General features: G+C 42.4%; 1 protein-coding gene across 2 annotated transcripts in view; it reads right to left on the bottom strand.

Annotated features, from left to right (window-relative positions):
- ANXA4 (annexin A4) overlaps positions 1 to 20317 on the bottom strand; it is a 64212-nt gene that overhangs the window by 17962 nt on the left and 25933 nt on the right. Inside the window, exons 2-7 of one of the 2 annotated variants that reach the window (XM_037127293.2) lie at positions 14143 to 14198; positions 10226 to 10313; positions 6101 to 6195; positions 3460 to 3573; positions 2576 to 2666; positions 990 to 1069 (exon numbers count right to left, since the gene is read on the bottom strand). In XM_037127293.2, the coding sequence (XP_036983188.2) occupies positions 990 to 1069; positions 2576 to 2666; positions 3460 to 3573; positions 6101 to 6195; positions 10226 to 10313; positions 14143 to 14151 (477 nt within the window). In that variant the 5' untranslated portion in view covers positions 14152 to 14198. The remainder of the gene's footprint in view (positions 1 to 989; positions 1070 to 2575; positions 2667 to 3459; positions 3574 to 6100; positions 6196 to 10225; positions 10314 to 14142; positions 14199 to 20317) is intronic. The other variant, XM_053663320.1, reaches the window with a different exon arrangement.

Below are 20317 nucleotides of genomic sequence, written 5' to 3'. Positions count from 1 at the left end.
ATGGCAGAATATGTATGAGTAAACATCTAAAAGCAGTGAGCAATGAGTCTTGCACTCTGTAAGGAGGTCAGGGATGAGGATGTAGTTGCGAAGTCAAGTGAAATATCTCGTGTATCCACCTTCTCTTTTCTGGCACCCTGATCCCACACTAGCCCTGTCCCACTTTATTTCTCATATGGAATATGAAGGCAACTTTCTATCTGGTTTCCCAGCCTCCATTTCCTTGCCATTCAAATTAATCTCACACATTCCTCTTCTAAAAATGCAGTTCTAATCATATCATTCTACGGTTCCCAAACCTTCAGTGGCTCCCTACTGTTCTCCAAAGAAAGTGCAAACTCCTCCCAGCGTAGAATCCCTGCTCACCCTTCTACCTTGCTGCCGTAACTACCAGCCTGACTGCTTAGCCTCTCGATCCCACATCACACCCCTTGTTTCCCGCTTTCTTCCTGCCTTCTTTCTGCCTAGAAATGCACCCACCCACACCTCTGCTTCTTGAAGTTCTAGCAACCTCCAAGTCCTTTCTGAACCTGCACCTCTGACATGAAGCCTTTTCTTTGTTTCTGCAACCAAAATTCTCCTCGAACCTTCATTTTACTCTGTCTCTCTTTAGATACTTATGTTTCAAGCCTTTATTAGTATAGCAATTGTATGCCTGATATATTCCCTTATGATGATATAAACTCCTAAAGCCTGGGAACTGCCTCTAACTCATCCTCATAACTCTCAATGCACTAAGTAACAAGGAGACTGGGCAGACACTCAGTATTTGTATATATAAATTAGAACAGATGGGTGTACATGATGGGCCAGAGTTTCCAAAGAAGAGAAGATAAAACATCAGAGAGGCCCAAGAAATCACCTGAGGAATATTCACATTTGGGAGGTTAGAAGGATGAGAAAGCCCAGAAAAGAGGGTAGGTAGACAACTGAGCACCTCAACAAACCCAAACTGCAATCAGAAGCAGCCAACAGAGAGCGCCACTCACAGCGGACAGAGACACCAGGACCCTCTGGAACATGAAGGACGTGTCAGAGCGAATGTCGTCTTCAAGGCTTCGCCCATATTCTAGCAAGAAAGTAAAATCACCCACATCAGGACGAGAGTCCTGCTCAACCCTGTGTCGCACTCCAGAGCCTCTGTACCCTCCAGGACCAGCCTGTGAAGCAGCTCCTCGTAAGCTTTTTCACCTCACACACAGTTTTTCAAAAACAACTTCAGCAAAATAGTCAAGATAAGTTAGCTTGTCATTATAGTGAAAACAAAGTGTTCTTGTTCCTTAAAATGGGAGGTGGAGAAAGCTGAGGATGTAATCCTCACTGTTCCTCCTGTTCAGGGGTCTGTTCTAAATGCAGTTTTCAGGGACGCAGAGAACAGTAACCATCGGAAAGCAAATACTGTGGAGTTCCAGGAGTGTGTTTTGGAACAACCCAGCGGCTGTCAAGCCCAAATTCTAGCATGTGCCTCGTCCGCCACGTCACTTGCCTGAGAGCTTCCCCATGAGAAGCACCAACCCTTCACGGCCCCCTAGATGCGCTTCTCTGGGGGAAGACCTGCCCTCAGCAGACGTGGGGATCAGTGCCAGAACCCAGCTCCTAAGGTTTAGAATAGACTTCTCTAAACACTTACCCAAACACCAAAGTAGTACATGTGTACTATAGAAAACTTAGGGGAAAAATAAGTAAAATGCAGAGGTTGGTGGGGCAATAGAAAAAAAAAATCCTCATTGTAATCTAATCACCCAGCTACAATAATTATTGAAAATAATTTGGTGAATACCCTGTGTCATTTTGCCCCCCCCACGCCCATATGATTTTTCTTCCTTTAAAACAATGGAATCAAGGCATACTATTTTATTTGTCTTTTCACTTACCCATACATCATACTATTTACTGTTACTTAATAATATCCTTCAATATACATTTGATGACTACATAGTAGTCTACTGCAAAGGTGTACCATATTTTGATTAGCTACTATGCTAAACTATTGGACATTTTTAGCTAATATAACAAATACCAAATAAATACCATGAGATCGAAATCTTTGTGCATTTTTAATTTATTCCTAGGGCAAAAATGCATGCATTTTTTAAAGGCTCTTCATATGTATCAGCATCTGGAGATTCTCAAGAGGGGGATAATGGCTATCCTTCTGAGATGGCTGGAGGACATACAGTCCTGTCTGAATGAAGGTAAGCAGCTGGGTGAGAGGGCCCCTCTGGGCCATTCCCTGGAATGCTAAGGTTCACTGGTGCTATCACTTTTGAACAAGCACCTTCAGTCCTCGGATAATAAGGACCAAGTTTCCAGCTTTCAGGGTAAACGACAGGTACCAGGTACCTTAGGTGCTGGGAAACCCAGGTGGAGTAGCATGTTCACCTGAGAAGTCTTGAGAAACAACAATCTGCCTGGACAGGGATCTGCCTTAAAGCAGAGCTTAGAACTGAGGATCCCTCAGAGTCAGTGTTTCTCCCTATGAAGAAAGTCTGATCAGTGGGCAACCCTCCACTGCTAGTCTAGTTCTCAGATCACAATGAAACCTCAGCCAAGGCCACTTGAGGATGCTACATACGCAGCTGGTAGGTCTGGTTTATGCGCCGGATCTCCTCAGGTGTCCGGGAGGCCAGGATCTCAATCAGGCAGCCCTCATCTGTGCCAGCTCCCTAAATGGGAAACCCAGAGGAGAGGGCTTTGAGAGTTAGTTCACAAAGTCAAGTCCCAGAGGGAGAAGGAATGTAACCAGAAATCTGCAGAGAATCAAGACAACACATGGGGTTCTAGCTAAGGGTTTGGCTCATTTGTAATTGTTCCAAATTCCAGTGTATTTACTGTAATCATTATTAGTAATTACAAACATTTATGGGCTGTTTCTAAGTGTTGGTTACTGTGCCAGGTTAGGCACAGATTCTGCCCCCTGGGAGCTCAATCTTCCCTTGATCTCCCCTGTACTTTTGCTTGAAGGGCAGAATTTTCTGGCAAAGGCTGTTACATCTTTGTTTTCCAAGAGCCTAGCCCTAAACCATCCACGAGACTGAGTATTTATTGACATGATTGAGGAGAGTAGTGGATCTGGTGTCTAGGGAGGCAGAGAACCCTTTTTTTGCTACTTTGGAGTGTACAGCAGACCCAGAGGCCTCCAAGGTGTCAGTTGTAGAGTTTCATATCTCAAAAGTAGCTGACATGGCAAGAGAGTTTCTGAAGCTGCAATGAAAGTACCATGATTACACCCTGTGGAGCCATAGGAAAGAGAACAATTCTGTACCTTTTTGGAAAACAATTTTTAAATTACAAGTGCTATTATGTAATGCCATGTTTTCAAGTTGTCATCAACAAGGGAAAATTGTCCTCCTATCTGTCATCCTCCCCACTCTCTGAGGGCCTTTGTCACGTTTCTGGAAACAGGCAGTCAGCATCTGCCTGCCAGCACCGAGAGCAGGAGAGGAGAAGAGCACAGACCTTCATGGCCCTTCGCAGCTCCTCCACGTCGTACAGCACAGTGGGCGTCATCATCCCCACAACCACACGCTCAAAGTTGCCACTCAACTCCGACTTCAAGTCATCTATCAGGTCCTGCAACCCAAGAAAGCAGCTTGCTTAACTGCTACAGTGTCTTAAACCAGCCACTCTCAAAGTTCGGTCCCTGGCATCTTCGAGACCCTTTCAGGAGACCTGCAAGGTCGTATGAAGGTCATAATGAAGATATAACTATCTTCATTATAACACTAAGACATGATTTGCCGCTTCACTGTCATTCTCTCACAATTGTACAGTTAAGTTTGCCAAAAAATATTTGAAGTATCTACAAATCTACAATTATGTTTAAAGGCTATTAAAATACTCCTCCCTTTTCCTACTACATCTCTGTATAAGACCAAGTTTTCTTCATGTACCTCAACAAAAACCGCATGTAGCAAACAAGCAATGAGGAGGCGGATAGAGAATTCAGCTGCCAAGCCAGACAACACAGAAATTTGAAAAACATAAAACAATGCCAATCTTCTCACTAAATTTTTTTTGAAATATGTAGCTATTTTTCATAAAATTATTTGTATTAACATGTGATGGGTTTATTTTCTTAATAAATTAACAGATATATAAATGAAAATGACCTAAATTTTATTTTCTAATATGGTAAATGTCAACAGATATAATCCACAAAAACAAAAAAAACCCTCAATAATTTCAGAGTGTAAAGGGGTCCCAAGATCAAAAAGTTTATAGACATTGACTTAAATGTATATGCACACTTAAACAATATATCTTGAATACATTTCCAAGTCAGTATTCACTTATGATATTTTTTCTATTACAGTTTGCATTCAGATATTATTCTGTATTAGTTTCAGATATGTAGCATAGTGGTTAGACAATCATATACTTTACGGAATGGTCCCCCTGATATTTCAAGTACCCACCTGGCCTCATTCATATTTATTAGGATATTATTGACTATATTCCCTATGCTGTAATTACATCTCTGGGACTATTCTATAACTACTAATTTGCATTTAATCCCTTCACCTTTTTCACCCAGTCCCCCAACCCCTAACCCCCACCCCTGTCGACTGCCATTCTGCTCTCTGTATCTGAGTCTTCACCTACGACACTTTTAATAGCTGCAGAAATTCCATATGTAGATGCAATATAATTCCTTTAACCAGTTCCCTGTTTGTCTTTCTAATGGTGTATACACAGGCATTTAGTTGTATCCCCTTGGTCACTCATAATTATTTCTTAAGGCTCAATTCCTAAAAAGAAATGTAATTATTTGGACAAAGCAATAAATTCTAAAGACATTATTCACATTTCTAAGTCAGAGAGTTTAAGAACCAGCTCAAGAGCAACCAACCAATAAGGAGCTAAGTTGCTGTTCAAGTCTAGATCTCTGATCCTCACAAACCTGATTCCTAACAGTATTTCAATATATTGTGAACATTTTGATGTTACATCCGCATATGAAATGAATGGATGGATGGATAGATGGATGAATAAATGAATGAAGGAATTAGTGCTTGATTCATAAAGTTTGGTCATCTTAACAAACTGCCATTAGATTAGCTTAGTCCTGAAGTTTGGAATAATTGACCCTGAGTGTGTGTGGCAACGTGTTCCCACATCACATACCCATTCATGCCTGTTTGTGCTCATTAAATTTCTTTGGGAATGGAGAAGAGTTTAATCCTCAGAAGGTAGTCCGAGCTATGGATAATCCATTCCCTATGGGGTGCCCAGCACAGTCTGCATGCGGATGCTCTGGACGGCTGAGCCAGCCCTGCCCCTGTCCCACCCAGCAGTTTAATGCCTGTCTTCGAGTAGCAGCCACAGTCTGACTGGTTGTAAAGTATCTGGAGAACAAAATACTTATCAGAGCTCCTGTATTCTGAGACATAGAGAACTCATTGGTGTTTCTTCAATGAAAAGAATCTTGGTAATCACACAGATAGGTGTTCAGTGATGTGGGAAGACAAGGTGTAATGACGCTGGTGAGTGAGTCATTGAAAATGGAGACTGGGAGAGGGCTCCTGAGGGGTGTGGGATTCGAACAGAAGGGCAAAACATGGTGAGTGGATAACCGCTGAGCGCATGTGTTAATAAATTACATACACACACATACACAAACACATCGGCCCCGTTTCTAGAATCTGAGGGCTCTTCCTCAACTGAGAATCATCAAATGCATATATGCTACAAATTGGTTTATGTGGAAGAGGTAGAATAGACCCTAAATCCTAGGAGAGCCTGTTTCAAACAAGCTGAACTTAAATATTTTAGTCAGTGTGGAGTGGCCTAAAAGGAGCCTAATCAGGGTTAGGGAAGCAGCACTGGAAGCTCAGCTCTGCTCGGTGCTCAGAGAGTGCGGGTTAAGTCCATGCAACAACCAGGTCCCAGAGAGGACTTGGGTGGGAGGAGACCAAGCTGGGCCCTGAACTCTGTGAATCAACAGCTCCCTAAAATCAGCTCCCTTCTTGCTAAGGACAGGTGAGGAAGCATGCTGAAACCATTTTATTTCAAGAATATCTTTAAACAAGGCAAAGTATCCATCTTTCAAAAACACGTGGCGACCTCAGGAACCTAGAGCAGGGAGATTGTGACCTACCCTGCCAATGGTGGTTTTGTAGGCCGTCCTGATCTCCTGGCGCTGGGCCGTGTTGCGGTAGGCGAGCACGTTGATAATGGCGTCCTCATCCGTGCCTGGCAATGTAGCAAAGACAGTGAGTGAATGGGAGAAGAATGAGAAAATGGGTTCCTCTGTGGAAAGTGAAGCCACCCAAACACACGTAGGGAGCTTTCTAAAAAAAGAGGTTTTTTCAGGGCATTTGTCCATTTTGGGGGGAAACAGACAGTAGGTTTGAGTCTCAGCCTCTCCTTGGATTATCTACGTACCACCAAACAAAATAGCTAACTTCTCTGAGTATTCGTTTCCTTATCTGTAAATGTGAGTGATTATAAAGCTGCTCCAAGTGTTAAATAGAACAAGTAAGTGAATAACTTAGCACAGTGGTTTTCAACTGGTGTGCTGCAAGAATTTTTAAAACATGTGGTACCTGACTATTTAGTCAGGGGCACTGACCCTTTTTCCTTCCGATTGTCAAATAAAAAATGACAACAGCCAACACAACAATAGCTGTTGGATGTGAATGCCCTATCTTGAACCATTTAATACAGTTGTATCTTACTGGTCACGTTGCATAAGATTGTGTTCGATTGGTTAATTCTTGGTACCAGAAATCTTTATATACAATTATAGGCACCTGATTTTTTAAGAAGTCACTGTGGAGCAAAAAGAGTAGGTGATTACTAGTATTATTTTGTTTATAAATCAATCAAAATTATGTCAGCAAAAAATATATAAGTATATATTTTTGGTGTGCCGCAGAATTTTAGTAATTAGTTTATGTGTGCCATGAGATCAAAAAGGTTGAAAATCGCTGACTTAGCACAATGCCCAGCACTTACTAGGCAATGAGCATTGACTGGGAGCATGCTTTTCCCCTTCCTCAGGAATTCTCCCGTCTGTTGGATCTCATGTATCTATTTCCATGTTCTAACTTTTTCTTTTCTTGTTTTTAATCTCTTTACAATTTTCTCTGAGTTCTGAAGCAATTCAAATTTGTCCTTCAATTTACTGATTTGGCACTTTGGAGGGTCTAAATTGGCTGCGCACAGCATCTACTGAGTTTTAATATTGGTAATTGTGTTTTTCATTTCCAAGCTGTCTTTCCTGATCTCAGATGGCTCCTTTTTTTTATAATTGCCCATAAATTTGCATGATTCAATATACTACCAAAACTACAATATGAATTACAAATTAGAAATGTTTGCCTGGTTTTTGCAGCAGCTTTTTTACAGGGTCATTTATTTTGATTTCTCAAATTGGTCCCTCATCTTAGTAACAGCTGGATGTTCATATATGTTTTGTGGGTATTCTGTTTCCTCACTGTGCTGTGTGGGGAGTTGTAATACAATACAGACTCTTCTACTGAAATATTTCAGGAAGAAATGAAAAATATAGGTTCTCCAGGGTTATTCTTTGCAAGATCAGAAATCCAGAAAAATGTGAGGTATAGGGAAGAAGCCACAGAACTTTGTTTGCATACCTTAGGTACCCACTTTCCATTCTCTCTCTCTCTTGTTTAAAGAGGGCAATAGATACAATCATTCTTTTCCCCTTCAGAAATCTCAGCTGGGGAGAGAAGGCTCATTGCCTCTTGCTTATCCTATTTTCTGTGAGAGACACCACTCTTTTCCAGCCAGTCAAGTTTAAATCCTTGAAATAGCTTTGATTTTTTTACCCTCTTTCTTCCTCCACATTCAAATTTCCTGCCAAACTTTGCGAAATCTAGCCCTGCTATCTTTTTTTCATCTGCTCCCTCTTTTGAATTCCTACCACTCCCACTCCCATTCAGGACTTCACAGTTCTTTCTTAAACAACTGTGAAAGTCTGCTAACTAGTATTCTTACCTTCTAACTGACTTTTCTGCAGTTTTGCCAGATTCATTTTCCTGTAAAGAAAAACTCACAGTGACCCTCCCCTGCCCAGGAATACACAAGGGCTTTATTTGCTGTTTGCTGGCTTTATTACAGGCACTGCAGTTTGGCATTTGAGATTCTCTACAACACTGCATTCACTACTCTAAGATCCATATAAAAGGATATCAGGCAGCCAAATCCACAGACTAAACTTCTGAACTATTGTACTTGACCCAACTGTACTGTACTCCATTCTTTTGACCTCCTTCACTACCAGTCTATTGGTTTATGTGTCCTTAACCCCCTCCACTTAGCATCATGGTTCTGGCATTGGTTGTTTCCTGGTCAATGCCTTTGGGCCGTCCTACCCCGATGCCTTTGTTCTATAGCTGGCTTTCTCAGGAGCACTCTAGGACCTCCCTTTGGTACCTTTGGTGCCTGCCTGCTCAGGAAGTTCCCAACCAGCCAACTCCTGCTTTGCAAGTACCTCCTGCTACAAGTCCCCTTTCCACGTATTTACCATGACTCCCATGGGCCTCAGTTAAACTGGAAAACTGAATGATCCAGACACTCACCCCATGTCTTTGCTTTAGAGAATACTATTCCCTAAACCTGAAACACATTCTCTCTTAGCTCTATTTATTAAAACCCAACTCATTTCCCAAGGCTCGCCTCAAATTCTACATTCTTCAAGTTTTTCCACGTACAAGGTGGGGGTTCAGATCTCCTCTCTGAATCTTAATCTTATTGGTACCCCTCCTATAGCTATCGTCCCATGAAGTGGTCCTAGTTATTTCCCTATTTGCCTTGACCGCCAGCACCCAAGGGCTAGTTTACCCCAAGGGCTAGGTGTTATAACCCTTGTCTTCTCCAGCCATCCACCTTGCATTTGCCCTCACACAGCAGGCCCTAAAAAGCATTGGCTCTAATTCTGAGAATTCTGAGTGCCATGTGGTGCATGTTCTGAATTATTCTATTCTTGACATATACCAAAGAATCAGGATTAGCCTGAAAAAAAGAGTGGGCCAAGTACATTGTCCATTTTATGCATGAGAAAGGGAAAATGAGGAGAAAAATACATAGACTTAGACCATCGTTCTGCTCAGAGCCGGGCGGCACGGTGGCACAGCGGCTCCACCTTCAGCACCGAGGTCAGACTACCTGGAGTTGCCTAGAATCCTGACTCTAACACTGACTACTTCTGAGACCTTGGACAAGTTAGCAAACCTCCCTACATGTCACCATTCTCACCAGTAAAATGGCTACTGGGATTAAAACAGGTAATCCACGGAGCACATTGTGCCTGACACATAGTAGAACTTAGTACATGTTCACTGTTATTGTTATCATTGCTGTTGCAGTTAGGAGCACTGGGGCTAAATAAAAAGAACTGGTCTTAGATAGAAATGCATGGTTAATATTTCAATCTGCATCTCAAGGAGATTCGAAATAGCAGCTACAACCAGAAAGCACTGGCCATGTGTCCACCCAGGCAAGGACGTACGCCAGGGTCGCCTGCAGTGCACCCAGCTTGACCGTGCTCACCTGGCACGAAGCCTTTGCCCTGGGGGAGCTAAATGGAAGGTAGTTCATTGGACGATAAGCCCTTCTGGTCACGTACACACAGCCTTCTCACGTAAAGTCCTGTTTGCTGCACGCTGGTACTGAGCAGCTGTGCCATTCACAGCAGTAGGCAGAGGGGCTCAAGGGAAAGAATGTGGGCTTCCAGTGGGCAAGCCTGGGCTTGGCACTGGGCTCTGCTGAGTGTGACTCATGGCTCTGTTCTACTTACTGTGGGACTTACTGTGTTACTTCACTTCTCTGGGTCTCAGTTTCACATTTGTAAAATGGGGTGAAAATAACAGTAGCAATAGCTGCTTTTACTAAACCACAGGGTCACTGTGCATAACCATTGAGATAATATTTGTGAAAGTGCTTTGTAAACCTTATGGCACTACCCACATCTAGCACTAGGTGGAAAATAAATACATTTCTAAATATTCATATATCGATTTCAAAGTCTTGTAATGCAAAATAGGTTGAAATAATTGAGAACATAGAGAATGAGAACATTAAATTAAAAATTCTGCAGTAAGATGAGTCACTAGGCCCTTCCATCAGATTTTTCCTGGAAAGCCAATTTGTTCCCACTGTGTTTTCTGAGAGTGAGGTCTATTCACAAAGGCCAGTGGACACAGCAGCCTCTGTGAGACTCGGTGATGTGTCACATACAAGGGGGTAGGACACTTACCAAACCCTTTCATGGCCTTCCTCAGGGTCTGGGCATCTTCAGTGGCATTGAATACTGATGCAGCTTTGATGGTGCCTCCTTTGGTTTCCTAAACACAGAGAAAGAGGTCACCGAGAGGCAGCATCTTACCAAGACAGAGGCATCTCATTAGGCACAATTTGCTGCACACCATAGTGGGCCAGACACTATTCTAGGTCTGTGTGCTGGGCATACAGTAGGGACCATGAGAGAAGAGGCTCGCTCTTTCGTGGAGCTGGTATTCCAGTTTGGGGGCAGGGACAAAGGGCAGATAGTGAGCAAGCCAACAAATAAATGTTCCACCAAGTGCCCAGTGGTGAGAGGGGTCCTGGAGGGGCTGCTCTGTGGAGTGACATTTAGGCTGAGATCCGAATGACATGAAGAAGTTGACCATGCAGAGCTCAGTGAGGTCAAGTGCTGCAGGCAGAGGAAGCAGCTAAAGCCAAGGCCCTGAGGCTGGAGCTGGCTTTATGGGAGCAGCAGGACAGAGGCAAAGAGGAAAGAGGTAAAATAAGTTACACAACAATCTACACAGTAACCTTGTCCCCACCCTGACTGTCCCCAACCACATACACACACAAAGGGTCAAACCCGAATCCGATAAACCTCTAGAGCCAAATACCAACTTACAGTAAATGGAAGAGAGAGGAAAATGTTAACCCACACCACAGGGTTGGAGACAAATAAATTGCAAGGAGAATTAGAAAAGAGAAAACAGCATATGAAGACAGAGACACACAGGGGAGGACACCACATGACGATTAAGGCAGAGATGGGAGTTAAGCAGCTGCAAGCCAAGGAACACCTAAAGATCACCAGGAAACCACCAGAAGCTAGAAAGAACAGGAAGGAATCTCCCACAAATCTCAGAGGGGCTGTGGCTACGCCAATCCTTGATTTTGGACTTCTGGGCTCGAGAACTGTGAGAAAACAAATTTCTATTAAGTCACCTAGGTTGCGGTACTTGGTTATGCAGCCCTAGAAAATTAACACAGGCAATGCTTTTCTTCTACTACAGATCAGCAGTAAAAAGCACATTGGTGATTTGCTATAAAAAAATTCCAGCATGGCCTAATTCAGCCCTTGGCCCTACCATGAAACAGCTTCTTGAGTTGAATGTTTCACAAGGTTCTTTTGAAACGCCAGTGTTGAACTAAAAAAAAGGGATGGTACTCAAACACAACCTTTAACTTTAAAGCAAACTGCATTACTGAGGGAAACTACTAAGGGATTAAAATTAATATTTAACGAGATGAACTGATAAGAGGGATTTGCAAACCTGGCTCAGCTTATCAATTAGCATTCTTAGTCACTTTTTCCCCCCAGGAAGAAGATAAGCTTGGGAAATTTGTTCGTGTTACCTCTAAAATATCCATATTGATTAAATTCCAAGGCATAATGAACCATTATTTGTTCTGGGAAGGCAGGGGTTACCACCCCAGGAAAGTTTCTGTGGCAGCAGGCAAAGGAAATAGGAAGGATGTAGTAAACAATGACAAAAATGAATAGCTAGAAATGGGTGTTACATCACAATCAATGAAGTATTATTCAGTTATTAAGATGATAATGAAGATGACCAAAGTCAAAAAGACTGGAATACAATATAATGGAATACCAATCAGCAATAAAAAGCAATGGAGGAACAAAATGTTGATAATTATAGCAACATGGATGGATTGCAAAAAAAGTATAATGCTCAATAGCAGAAGCCAGACACAAGAGTACATGCTGTATGTTTACATTTATGGGATATTCTAGAACAGGCAAAACAACCACTAATTACAGTGATAATAATCAGAAAAGTGGTTGCCTGTCTAGCGAGGGGTGAGGAGCAGTGCGGGGACCCGGAAGGCACATGAATGAACTCCCTGGAGTGATGAAATGCTCTATCTTAATAGACGAATAGATTATATGGTACATATATTTGTCAAAACTCATCTACCAGTAACCTTAAGGGCTCTGCATATAAATTATACCTCTATAAAATTTTAACAAAATACTTGATACAATAGCTTTTAAAACATGTGTCCCTTTTAGAAACATATTATATAATCATTGTAGAGATCTGGAAAACGTTTTTTAAAATATTTTATTTATTTAATTTTAGAAAGAATGGAAGGGAGAGATAAAGAGAGACAGGAACATCAACGTGAGAGAGAAACATCCACTGACTACCTGCCATACGCACCCAGACCAGGGAACCTACCCACAACCCAGGCGTGTGCCCCGACTGGGAATGGAACCAATGATCCTTCGCTTTGTGGGACATGCCCAGCCAGGTGAGCCACACTGGTCAGACAGGAAACAAATTTTTTTTAATTTAAGAAGAAAATTAAAACATCTGTACTTGCAGCCCTGGCTGGGTAACTCAGTTGGTTAGAGTGTCATCATCCCCATACAGCAAGGTTGTGGGTTCAATTCCTGGTCAGGGCACATGTGAGAATCAACCAATGAAAGAATAAATAAGTGGAACAATAAATAGGTATGTCTCTCACTTTCTCTAAGATCGATAAATGAAAAAATTTTAAAACATCCATCCTTTCACCATCTAGAATAATCTTAATAAGTTACAAAATGTAATATTAACATGTTAGCATAGTGAAGATTAAAAACATACATAACTGTTATTTATGCTTTTTTATTACTAATATAATATTTAAAAGCCATAATACATGTGAGAAGGGTCTAAAACAAAATGATGGAACATAATGGGAATTATAATATTGTGACTGTTGTGTGTTTCTCATTTCCTTTAAAAACTTCCTTTATCTGTTCAATAAGTAACAGCCATGATGGGGAAACAGGTCCTAGGAGAAAAGGTGAGAGCTCTGAGGCAATCCTCCCCAAGTGGAAAGCACATCAGAGAATCACTTGATTACAGTCATCACATGTAGGAAGGCTGTGAGCTTGTTAAGGACAGGAAGAGTGTCCCATGAATTTTGAGTTCCCAGAGCCACGTACCATGTCGGGCAAAAAGTAAGGGCACTATAAACATTCCTGAGCGAATGTTCTCCATGTCCAGGGAGAATCTATCAAGAAGAAATGAATTTTAAATTAAAGCATAAGTGATTCTGAACAGACATGTGTAAGCCTTTGACTATCAGGGATGATGAAGAAAGTTCCAGAATGTCTAACATAAAAAGTAATTTAAGAGTATATTACTATTTGTTCAGGATAGTTTACACATCTAGCTTCCTAAAGGAAGGCATCCAGATCTGGAAGGATCTCTAGTTTCTCTCCAGGTATAAGATTCTACTTCTATTATTACCTCCCAGAATGGCAAGGGTCAGAATCACTTGCCTAGTCCAAAACCTAATTTGGGTGAGAGAAGAAGAGCAGATGGCCAGCCTTAGGCAGAGCCATGTTTGCAGCTAAGAAGCTCAGTTTCCATCTCAGCATTGAACTTCATAGAATTCTCAAAGGGATCCGATTCCCTGCTTGTCTCAAAGATCAGATAACCAAGCTTGAAGGAGTCCAGTCAGAGCCAAAAGCAGGGGCAGATGACAAGCACACATGACAAGATGCAGCCTTCCTGATGAGTCTGTGATGATGGGGTCGCACCAAAATGTGGATGGCACTCTTGTCCTGGTGGTATCTACGAGATTTTCATTTCTTTTTTTCTTTGCCTAACTTTTTTATAATGAACTACAACTTGATTCTATATTTCAGGATGTTAGAAGGATTCAAAGGATTCTCTTTAAATTAATATTCAGGGTCAGGTTATTCACCACCCCTGAAAGAAATTAAAATGGTGCTTAAAAAAAGGAACTGCCTTTCATTTTCTCCTCCCTCCCCTCTGTTGAGCAAACAAGCCTTTGTAGAGGCCAACTGTCACTGAGCAAGCATCCTGTACCTCTCTGCGGCTGGCACCAGGTAGTGCGAGGCACTCCACAACTTACCATGGCCATGACTCTCTGCCAAGATCAGAGTTCAGTCACCCAAGCAGAAGTTATTCTGTGACAAAAGCAGAGGAAAAATTACTGATGAGGGGGAATCATTAATCCGGATATCTTACAATTTGCACAAAGTTAAACCATCAGGAAATAACACCCAGTTTCATCAAAAGGTCAGCTATTAGTTAGTCAAAAATAACAAGGGCCAGGCTAATTAAAGAGACACTGTTGAAACAGGCAAATTTATTACACCAGCAGAATACTTCCCTAACCACTCTTCTGTTTGGAGATACACGTTACAGAAACAATTTCTATTATTTTGTTACAGTGCAGTACATTACTTGTACTCAAGCAAAACTCAAGCAAGATTCTGAACTGTACGTTCTGGTGGATCAGAAAAGGTGCCTCCTTGGAGAGAAGAGATAATCCAGCTATTTCCAGGGGAAAGTACTGTTCTCTAGCCTACAACAGCGTGTGTGTGTGTGTGTGTGCATGGATGTGTGTGTGCACAAGTGCGTGTGAGGACAGGCCAACAGCCCAACCAACATCAGACTCTTCATTTCCCACCTTCACTGCCATCGTCTCAGGACTTAAAGGTGCTTCTTCCTATAAGCTGCAGCCTAACACACCCCTTAATTCTCTTCAGCAACCCCTCCTTCACCAAGAAGACTTCAATCATCACACGTTGACTCAGTCACTCAGCATGCAAAACTCTTTACTGTCATCTAGGGCTCCTGGGTGCTTTCATGATACACAGGCAGGCCTCTGGGGGGCAGGCCCACTGACTCCGTTTCCATATCTAAGTCCTATGGAAAAGGCTCCTTTCCTGAGCATTTAGTTAGATTATTGATACTCAAAGAATCATCCTAGACTCAGAAGCATGGACATCACCTAGGAGCTTGTTAAAAATGCAAAATCTGCCCCGGTGAACACCTAAGGCTCCGCCCCTTACTATGAAACAGGCATGCCAAGACAAAAAAAAAAAGAAGTGGCCCAAATGAAAGAACAGATCAAAACTCCAGAAAAAATATATAACTAAGTGACAAAGAGATAGCCAACCTATCAGATGCACAGTTCAAAACAATGGTAATCAGGATGCTCACAGAATCGGTTAAATATGGTCACAAATTAGAGGGAAAAATGAAGGCTATGCTAAGTGAAATAAAGGAAAATGCACAGGGAACCAACAGTGACGGGAAGGAGACTGGGACTCAAATCAAGGGAGTAGACCAGAAGGAAGGAAAAAAATGCCCAACCAGAACAGAATGAAGAAACGAGAATTCAAAAAAATGAGGAGAGGCTTAGGAACTTCCAGGACATTTTTAACGTTCCAACATCCAAATCATAGGGGTACCAAAAGGAGAAGAGGAAGAGCAAGAAATTGAAAACTTATTTGAACAAATAATGAAGGCAAACTTCCAAAGGAAATAGACTTCCAGGAAGTCCAGGAAGCTCAGAGAGTCCTAAAGAAGTTGGACCCAAGGAGAAACACACTAAGGCACATCATAATTACATTACTCAAGATTGAAGATAAGGAGAGATTCTTACAAGCAGCAAGAGAAAAGGAGACAGTTACCTACAAAGGAGTTCCCATCAGACTGTTAGCTGATTTCTCAAAAGAAACCTTTCAGGGAAGAAGGGGCTGGAAAGAAGTATTCCAAGTCATGAAAGGCAAGGACCTACATCCAAGATTGCTCTATCCAGCAAAGCTCTCATTTAGAATGGAAGGGCAGATAAAGTGCTTCTCAGATAAGGTCAAGTTAAAGGAGTTCATAATCACCCAGCCATTATTGTATGAAATGTTAAAGGAACTTATCTAAGAAAAAGAAGATAAAAAATATGAACAGTAAAATGACAACAAACTCACAGCTATTAACAACTGACCCTACAACAAAAACAAGCTAAGCAAACAATTAGAACAGGAACAGAATCACAGAAATGGAGATCACATGGAGAGTTATCAACAGGGGAATGGGAGGGGGAGAAAGGAGGGGAAGGTACAGAGAATAAGTAGCATAAATGGTAGGTAGAAAATAGACAGGGGGAGGACAAGAATAGTATAGAAAATATAGAACCCAAAGAATTTATATGTATGACTCATGGACATGAACTAAAGGGGGGAAATATGGGTGGGAGGGGATATGCAGAGCAAAGGGATATAAAGAAGGAGAGTGGGACAACTGTAATAGCATAACTAATAAAGTATATTTAAAAAATGAAAAATCTCAGACCCTACCCCACACCTAAGTCCAGAATCTGCGTTTTAACAACATTCTTCAAATAGTCGTCTGCACAGTAGTTTGAAAAGCACTAGCCCCAACACACCTACCAAGCAGCACCATTCAAAATAACTAAATCCTCCTCAACCCACTTTGTTACTGATTAAGTTGCGTTTGGCCGAATTCACTTTTCATCTTCTGGCTTTGCTTAGGCTCAGCTCCACCCTTCCTGGTTCCCATCACTCACTGCAGACTTACCGAGCATTGCACAGGGGAATGCCTGTCTGCGGGGAGTGCTAACGGGCACTGGTGCACTGTCTGAGCAAAGGTGGGAAGGTGCAGTGGCTTCAGAGACAATAGGAGATGAGGCCCCTGGAGCAGAGGGCTCACTCAAGGGAAGGCTCAGAAAGGAGGCTGGAAAAGCAAGCAGGGGACTGATTAGTAACGGTCCATCTGAGGAGTTGTACTTTAAACCCCAGGTGATAGGAAAATTGTGAAAATGTTTTGGTTTTGTAGAGAAATGATAAAGTAAGAAACATACTCTACAGTATAGCAAGGACTATACTGTGGGGTAGCTTGGGGGGAGACAAGGGGTCAAGAAGGCTTGAGATGCTGAGACAAGAGAGTAAGAGGCCAGGAAAATTCCTGGGCAAGTGGAATGGGGAAACTGAGATAAGAAAATCAAACAAGGCCAAACAGTTTGAGCAATATACAGCCAGCTGGTGAATCCCAAGACCTTATCTTCCTTGACCAAGGACAATTGAAGGCAAAGGGCTTATACCTCTCCTCCCTAACCAGGGAGTACAAAACCTCCCCAGCCATAAACTGCAAAGGTCTGAGGAAGCAAAGAAGGCTAATGCAAATAGGAGAGATAACACTGCGGAAGATGCTGCCTTACTCCCCTTTAAGCTCTCCCTCCCACAAGAAACAGCTCCTCGGCGCTCCTGCTAGGAATTTCCCCCTCCCAAATTGCTGTATTTCCCGATGTAAACTCGCTTCTGAAAGCTCAAGGTAAAGTGGATGTTAGGGGTTTTTTTTGTCCGCCACTTTCTTAGATTGCTGGCAGCTGATATTAATAAAAGCACAATTAGAATCCAATCCCCGTCTGCCTTTTGGCTGAGAGGTGACAGCGTGACCCCGACCTTGGCTGCCCTTCAGGTTCAATGATACTACAGGAACGGACAGGCAGGGGCAAAGACCTGTGTAGGTTGTGGTTTCTGGAAGAGGACACACATGAGAGATGTGGAAGGAGGACTTTGTTGGATTTACTGGCTCGAGAAATAATACAGATTTATTCATCCAATCACCAAATACTCATAAAGCACCCCCACATTCCAGGCACTGCTCTGGTTGGTAGAGATGATACAGTGAATTAGACAAAGAACCTGCCCTCCAAGAGTTTACAGTCTGCCAGGAGAGATAGACAACATATAAACAAATGAGTAAATAAGATAATTTCAGATACCAGTAAGATGGAAATACAACAGGCTCGTGATAGGGAGCAGGGATCAGTTCATGGGCCAAATCCCGTTTTTGTACGGCCTACAAGCTAAGGACAGTTTTTACATTTTCAGTAGTTGATAAAAAAAAATGAAAAGAACGGTTTGTGACATGTGAAAATTACATGAAATTCAAATTTCGGTGTTGACAGATAAAGAGCAGTCACAGCCATTTGTTTGCGCATTGTCTACGGCTGTCTCACGCTGCGATGCAGAACTGACAGTGGAGACAGACTGTGTTGCTCACAAAGCTGAACATATTGAATACCTGGCCCTTCACAGAACGAGTTTGCTAAACACTGGTCCGGAGGAGGATGTGGTCAGGTTGCCGGGAGGCGCTGGACTGGACAGGGCTATCAAGGAGATAACATCGAGTTAAGACTTAAGTAAGAAGGGGCTAGTCACAGTTCTGGAGAACTGCTCCAGGCAGAGGGAGCAGCTACTGCAAAGGTCCTGAGGCAAGAATAAACTTGCTGTGTTTGAACAACAGCAGCAAGAAGTAGGGCCAGAGTGGCAGGAGATGGGGGATGGGATAGAGCCAAGACCATCTGTGGAGGCAGGAAGGGTGCCTTTGTCTCATCTGCCCAGAACGTGCTAGGGTGAGCCAAGAGAAGGGCTTTTTGAGACTTTTATGGTCCTTACCCGAACTTTCAACTACAGGCTCTGTGTCACATCATATAAGTTACCAAAATGCTCCCAAATTCATCATTAATGTAGTTAATATGTGAGTTGGACTTAATTGCTGATTGGTTGATAACCCGGCACACACAGCTTTTAGGAGCAAGGGCCCTCCCTTTGCTTCCAAGTAGTTTTGGACTAAATGACATGAGTGAGGGGCAGGGAAAGGGGACACCTCCCACAAAAGCCAGCCTTCAATACAATACAATACAATACAATACAATACAATACAATACAGTCCTTTTGACCATGTCAAGAAGTGGAAAGACTGCCTCGGCAAAGCTTCCTGGAAATACCTGAGAGTTATTATTCAATGAGCTGGAAATATTTTACTGAAGGAAAAAAATGTATCACACTTGAACACAGGGCACTTTTAGCCAGATAATCTGTTTTGAAGCTCAGACAGCACCCAGCATAAGCCCATTTATATAGACACAGCTGTTATATTTATTATTTACTAGACCAAAGTAGTTTCTAATTAGAGCAATGAATATAAAAAGTGGTACTCCTTGGTTCTTTCATTAGGTATCAGATAATGCATGGAAAGTTAATCCACACAGATGCTTATTAGCACAGTACCCGGCACCCAGTAAGGTCTCAGTAACTCTTGGCAAGGGTGGGGAGGAGTCAGGAGAGGGGAAGGAACCCCATACACCCCACCGCTAATACACAATTTCAGCAGACCTCTTCTTAACTGCACAAGATGATCAGCCCCCAAAGGACAAAAGGCCCCTCTCTTGAGAAGCTCCACTCGTAAGTCCTCCCACGTGCCCCACGCCCTGCAGTGCCGGGCATTCTTTATAGGGTTCCTTTCCCCCTCAGCCTCCTTGATTCACTCTTTCCCTCTCCGAGGGGCATCCCACAGTTCCATGACCCGAACAACTGACCAAGTTCACAATGACTCAGGCTGCTTATCAGGGTTGAAAAACTCCTTTGTTGCTCACAGGTGGAGCAAAATATTCAACAACTGTGGCTCAGCTTTGACACCCACAAAACACAAACACACTCAGGACCGGGTATGGTTCAAGGGACCCTAAAAGCATCAGGACTCTTCAAGGTACACAGACAAAGACTTGAAGGGACCACAGAGTTGTGACGTCTGAAAATCCCCAAGTGTTAGGCAGTATGTGGGTGGAAAGCTGTCACTTGTTTACAATGTGGAATTCTGCAATGAGGAGTCATTGTAGGGTTCCTGAAGATCTTAAGACAAAGTTGTATTTGTTTTTCTATTTGATGATTTTGGAGAGAGAGGGAGAGAGAGAACATGAATTTGTTGTTCCACTTATTGATACATTCATTGGTTGAATCTTCTGTGTCCTGACCGGGGATCAAACCCTCAACCTTGGCATATGGGGACAACGCTCAAACCATCTGAGCCACCTGGCCAGGGCTTAAGACATAGTTTTGGAGCAACTGAAAGAAAGCTAGGAACTAAACATAAGAGACCTATTCCAATAGCACTTACATCATGGAATAATAAGTTGCATATAAGTTCAACCTACTTCAGGTAAGATTATAGAAATTTGCAGAAACATTTTATGAAGGATTAATTTAAAAATTAGGTATATTGAGGGCACATCCATATTGTTCTCAGGCTGAATGTGTAGAAGGATAATTATTTCACCATCCCAGAAACTGTCCTGTTGTATCACTTCCAGAAATTGAAAGCCAGGTGCTGACTCTCTGGTATAAAGTTTCTTATGCCCTTATGGCAGACTGCAGTTACGTGGAACAAGAACCTCTGGTTTCAACTAATATTCCAGAAACATGGAGATGGCCACATGG

The sequence above is a fragment of the Artibeus jamaicensis genome, unplaced genomic scaffold (assembly GCF_021234435.1).
Source record: "Artibeus jamaicensis isolate MK-2021 breed Jamaican fruit bat unplaced genomic scaffold, CSHL_Jam_final contig_3174, whole genome shotgun sequence".
In the NCBI taxonomy this organism is placed as follows: domain Eukaryota; kingdom Metazoa; phylum Chordata; class Mammalia; order Chiroptera; family Phyllostomidae; genus Artibeus; species Artibeus jamaicensis.
Note: the sequence above shows the minus strand (reverse complement) of the source record. Positions and strands in the feature narration are given on the sequence as shown.